The sequence below is a fragment of the Sceloporus undulatus genome, chromosome 3 (assembly GCF_019175285.1).
Source record: "Sceloporus undulatus isolate JIND9_A2432 ecotype Alabama chromosome 3, SceUnd_v1.1, whole genome shotgun sequence".
Taxonomy (NCBI): domain Eukaryota; kingdom Metazoa; phylum Chordata; class Lepidosauria; order Squamata; family Phrynosomatidae; genus Sceloporus; species Sceloporus undulatus.
The window spans coordinates 29713645-29718789 of NC_056524.1; the positions used below are offsets into that span (position 1 = coordinate 29713645).

At 38.5% G+C, this 5145-nt stretch overlaps 1 protein-coding gene across 1 annotated transcript; it reads right to left on the bottom strand.

Moving 5' to 3' along the window:
- On the bottom strand, nucleotides 1–2811 carry LOC121925204 (complement C1q and tumor necrosis factor-related protein 9-like). Its single transcript, XM_042457055.1, has 3 exons — nucleotides 2646–2811; nucleotides 978–1040; nucleotides 1–800 (listed from the first exon to the last, which is right to left on the bottom strand). The coding sequence occupies exons 1-3, from the start codon at nucleotides 2809–2811 to the stop codon at nucleotides 1–3; spliced, it is 1029 nt and encodes a 342-aa protein (XP_042312989.1).
- Nucleotides 2812–5145: the final 2334 nt, after the last annotated feature.

Sequence of the window (5145 nt, forward strand, 5' to 3'; positions counted from 1 at the left end):
TTAAATGCTGAAAAGTGTTGTAGGTGCTGGTATCTCTGAGGTGCTGAACAGAAGGAAGCCAGAGAAGACCGTGTCATCATCTGGGTCTGCGTATAACCCATTAGACATCTCCCCACCGTAGGGCTCCAACCATATCTGATCACCTTCCTTCAGTTCCAAGACGATTCCTCCCGAGGCCTGATCTTCAGCTCCTTGGTACTTATCCGAAGTGTGGAGCATCCTGTATCCATTTTTAACCAGAGCTACTCGAACATTTTTTACAAGAACAGTGATGTGATAGGTGAAATAATAGACACCAGCGATCTGACAGGTGAATACTCCAGTGACTGTGTTATAATGGTTTAAACCATTATACATCACTTTGTCAAATTTGATGGGAATATTTAAAGGGGGAAACTTAGTGCTGAGACCTACACTGAAGGCACTTCTGGGGAGGATGGGGACACCACCTCGATTTCCCTTATCTCCCCTGTCTCCTTTCCATCCTGTTTCACCCTGAATTCCTTTACTACCCTTTGGTCCTGGGGCTCCAATCTCTCCTTTTGGACCAACATGGCCCATTGGCCCCATGGGACCCTTTAGACCAATTTCACCTTGGGCTCCAGTTTCACCTTTGATTCCTTTGGGCCCCCCAGGGCCAGTGTCACCTTTTAAACCTTTTCGCCCCTGGAGTCCCTGCTCCCCCTTTTGACCTTTGTCTCCAACAGGTCCTGGCATTCCTGTTGGTCCAAATTTCCCCGGCCAGCCTCTCTCCCCTTTGGTTCCTTTGTTCCCTTTCTCTTCAACTCTGCCATCAGTGCCTGAAGAGAGAATGAGAGAGAGAGAGAGAACTGATGTGTTCAGTACTGATGCTGATGTGTTCATTGCTCACTTGTGTCAACTGTCAACCAGCCATGTCACCACACCACAGTACAATTCAACATGCCACCATCAATGTTTAACCACAAATTTTCCATGACAGAACTTTTTGATCTCACCTGGTTCTCCTTTATCTCCAGTTAGACCATCTATACCTGGTTTTCCTGGGTGTCCTGGCTCACCTAGCAGCAGCACAAAAGAGTAAAAATTGATTTTATTATATTATTACAGTTGGCCCTTCATATCCACAGATTTTTTTATCCATGGATTTGAGCATCCATGGATTGAAAATATTAAAAAAAAAAAATTCAAAAAGCAAACCTTGATTTTGCCATTTTATCTAAGGGACACCATTTTACTATGCCATTGTATTAAATGGGACTTGAGCATCCACATATTTTGGTATCCACAGCAAACCCCAGCAGATACCAAGGGCCCACTGTATTTAATTCTTTAACTTTTGTAAAATAAGATTTTAATTTAATCGTGTTTTAAACTTCTAGAAGCAACCTTGGATCCAATCTTGAAAGAAAGGCAGGATAATAAATAAATACATACATACATACATACATACATACTATGTTAATCCTTCCAAAGTGCTTGTGGCACCTCAGAAAAGGCTCTTTCCCTCATCATTATTCTAGGTGGTCCCAGTGCTGGATAAGAGAGAATGGCTCAAATGCCAATCCAAAAGGTTTGGCAAGTTCATACTGGGGCACATTCAGTTAATCTTGTCCCAAACTGTTTATGGCTTTAAAGAACTGTGGTAAGAATTCTTTCCAAATCACATTTCCAAACTGTAAGAAATTCTTAAAGTGATAAGATATCTTGTAAATGAGAAGGCAGTTTTACAAAGCTACAAATGCCCAGCCAATATTTAGTGGAAATCATAACTTTTTCAGCATTTGAACATAAGTATCTACATGGATACTTATTTGGTTGTCTTTTCTGAAAGTTTATGAATAGATGGTTTATTGTTGCTGTATCTCAGATTATTATCTGCTAACATATTCTTTTAAACTATTTTTCTTGTTGTTTAAATTTCAATATTTTCCCCACAAAAAACAAATGCTAAATGCTCAAATCTATTCCTTGTATTGCATAGCCAGTCTTGCTTGTGGCATATCACAATTTATATGACATCAGTTAATCCGCTGAGTAGGAGATGTGTATAATTGCAAGGATGATCCTGTCTAGGGGCTACGGAAATGAAGTTCAGATTCCCTTGATCCCTGTGGATTATGTACCTCACACAGATTTTTGGGGGGGAATCATCTCTTTACCAGTACAGCAGTTTCACTACACAACTAAAACTTTGACAGGGCCAGAAGGTAAATGTCAGGCTACACGTTGACTATATGTCCTCCAGCTGTGCCAGTTTTGCAGAGACATTTCCAATTAATCCTCTCCCACCCCATTTTTTCAGCAGCTGTTAAAATGTTCCAGTTTCTCTCTCCTCCTCCCTCTTTCTCCTTTTATCTTCATCTTACTTCAGTTGCTGCAAACTGAGTTCAAAGTGCAAAAGTAGCTCATACTCAGAGGAGAGAAAGGTTGAATCTTGCCCTTCCCAATAATCCAAGCAAAAGCAAACACCTAGCCTGTCTGTTCTTTCTCCATAATAACACTTGCTGTCTTGACCATACTCTGATCTTGTTGACCATATGGGTCCTGTTTTCCCCTGCAAATATATTATGGGGTACCATTGCTAATTAGATCAATAGTTCAATGTTAATCTTTGTAAGATGTGCAGTTCACAAATACATAGTAGTGACTGGGCAGTTTGATACCTGGATCTCCTTTTTCCCCCTTTGTTCCATCTCTTCCATCCCGTCCAGGTAAGCCATTGTGTCCTGGGTTGCCAGGGATTCCAGCGTACCTTTCAGCACAACTGCTCTCTCTTTGTATTTCCTCTGTGCTGATGGCAATGGCCAGCAGAAGAAACCAGAGTTTCATATTTAATTTCAACTGCAAGAATGAATATATTGTTTAAAAAAAAACACAGTGACTAATATGGTATGGAAAATAAACACTAAGTCATAATCATGTTCGCAATGGCATTTGGATGCTTTTGAAAATAGTACAGGCCAATGCTTAAATAAATAAAGAGTGTAAGTGCATATAGATTGAGTCTCCCTTATCTGGAATTCCAAAATCCGAAGTATTGAAAAGAATCAAAATCTTTTTTATGGATGGCTGAAATAGTGACACATTTCCTTTCTGATGGTCCAGTGCACACAAACAAGGACCTTTGGTGCTGCTGTGGTTAAATGTTGGTACTGCAGCCAAAATGTTGTGAGTTCAATCCCAGAGCTCTAAGGTTGACTTAACCTTCCATCTTTTGGGGCAAATGGCTTTCAGATTGTAAACCACTTAGTGCTGAGTTCACTACGAAGTGGTATAGAAATGTAAATGATATTGCTATTGCTATTAATGCACAAAGTTATTTTAAAATATTGTATAAAATTACCTCCTGGCTATGTGTATAAGATATATATGAAGCATAAATGAATTTTGTGCTTATTTCTCATCTCCAAGATTTCTCAGGTATCCCAAAATTCAATAATAATAATAATAATACTCCAAAATCCAAAATTTCTGATCCCAAGCATTTTGGATAAGGGAGACTCGGCCTGTACTGTCTGCCTATATGGGCTCAAAGTACACACTAAGGCTGTGCGTATTCCCTACAATTAATATTTCCCTCTCCTACTGTGGTTTCCTCAGAGTTGCATGCTTTGGCAGTTGTATTTGAAAATTAAGCTTGTGTTTATTTTTCAGTGATCAGTTGTAAAACAAACCGTGCTAAATGCAAAACATAATAGCAGGACAAAGCTATTGTGGCCATACTCTGTTCTGGGACTTCCTGTAGCCTAAGGGCAACACAAAATAGTCTTGCCACCTGACATGGGAGGGCACTGTAAGATCTTTTAAAATTAATTTGATTTAAATTATGATTGATTGGTCAAGTGAACAAAGCACCTGCTAAACTCTCCACCAAACCATAATAAAATATGGATTATCAGTCATTCTCTGAAGATCTACCTATTTCATAGCAACAGAGCAAATAAAAATTAAGGTTGTTAGAATAGAATAAAGAAACAAGCTTTACCATGGTACAACGGAATAGAGTTTAGAGCAAGCAAGATTTACATTACAGCAGACTCAACAATGAGATCCCCGAAAGTGAGAAACCTCACCTAACAGTGATTGACATCCTTATATACCCATTTTCTCTTAGTACCTAATATCACAATTGCTTCTTACAAAATTTAGAATCAGACTTATCTTTGTTCTGTACCCCCAAAATCATGTTTGAGCATACCATTGAATGACTTCCCTTTTCTAGGGACCTATAGCTGACACTGACAAGTAAAAGATCTTGTTTTGATCTGTTTGCTACCTAAATAAAGTGAATTTGTTCATCAAAACAAACCTTTTAAGCTTGCAGCAGTGTGGCACCTCTGTCTTGGATGCGAACACCTTGTCTCTGGCTAACCTCAGGAGTTACTGCTTCTTTGTTTCTGTGCCACCTCTTACATCTCATCTTCTTCCAGAGTCTGAACAAAATTCTGAACAAAATATCTGCTGTGCCCTAATAATGTTGATATATTTGGAACAGGTTTCTACTGCTATTTTAACATAAATTCTGAAATTAGGTCAAAGATGTATGGAATTATTCAGTGGCCAAATTGGGAGGTCTAACAACTAGGTACTATTTAACAAAACAACAAATTGTATTCCAATCCACAAAAACTCATACAACAGCAAAATGTATCATGTCTACAACACCATTTAAAAAAAACACAGTTCCATGCAGATGACTATTGGTTCATTTTTATTTAAATCCACCAATAATTGGGAAGTTTCACATGGGACAAGTCAGAGCCTTGGAGGATGTCTTCTGTATTCCTCTCCTCAAAAATATTTGATTTTTTAAAAGAAACCCTTATCAAAAAAAAGTTTTGTGTAGTATTATCACTAAACTACAGAAATTAATACATTGTCTTACATGATCATTCTTACCATACAAGGGTTTGAAAACATGTTCCTCTAACAGGGGTGTCTCTTCCAAAGCTTCTACAGAGTGCTTGAATCTGAGACAACTAACAACTTTATTTATATCCGCAGTAATTGACTTACACATCACAAGATAGAGAACTAATGGCTTTATTAGAAACAGATGGAACATATTACAAAAAGGCACATAAATCTAAGGCGTTTATCAAATGGGGTTTTTCCTGCTCAGAACCAGGGTGAGTGCGGATTGAGCAATTCACATCATAACGT

Bases quoted from the DNA above. Each gene is read 5' to 3' on its own strand.
- LOC121925204 (XM_042457055.1), bottom strand. From the start codon at position 2,811: ATGAAACTCTGGTTTCTTCTGCTGGCCATTGCCATCAGCACAGAGGAA. The intron at 1,041-2,645 runs GTATCAAACTGC...TGCTGCTGCTAG, and splicing joins GGGGGAAAAAGGAGATCCAG to GTGAGCCAGGACACCCAGGA. The intron at 801-977 runs GTGAGATCAAAA...TTCTCTCTTCAG, and splicing joins TGGAGATAAAGGAGAACCAG to GCACTGATGGCAGAGTTGAA.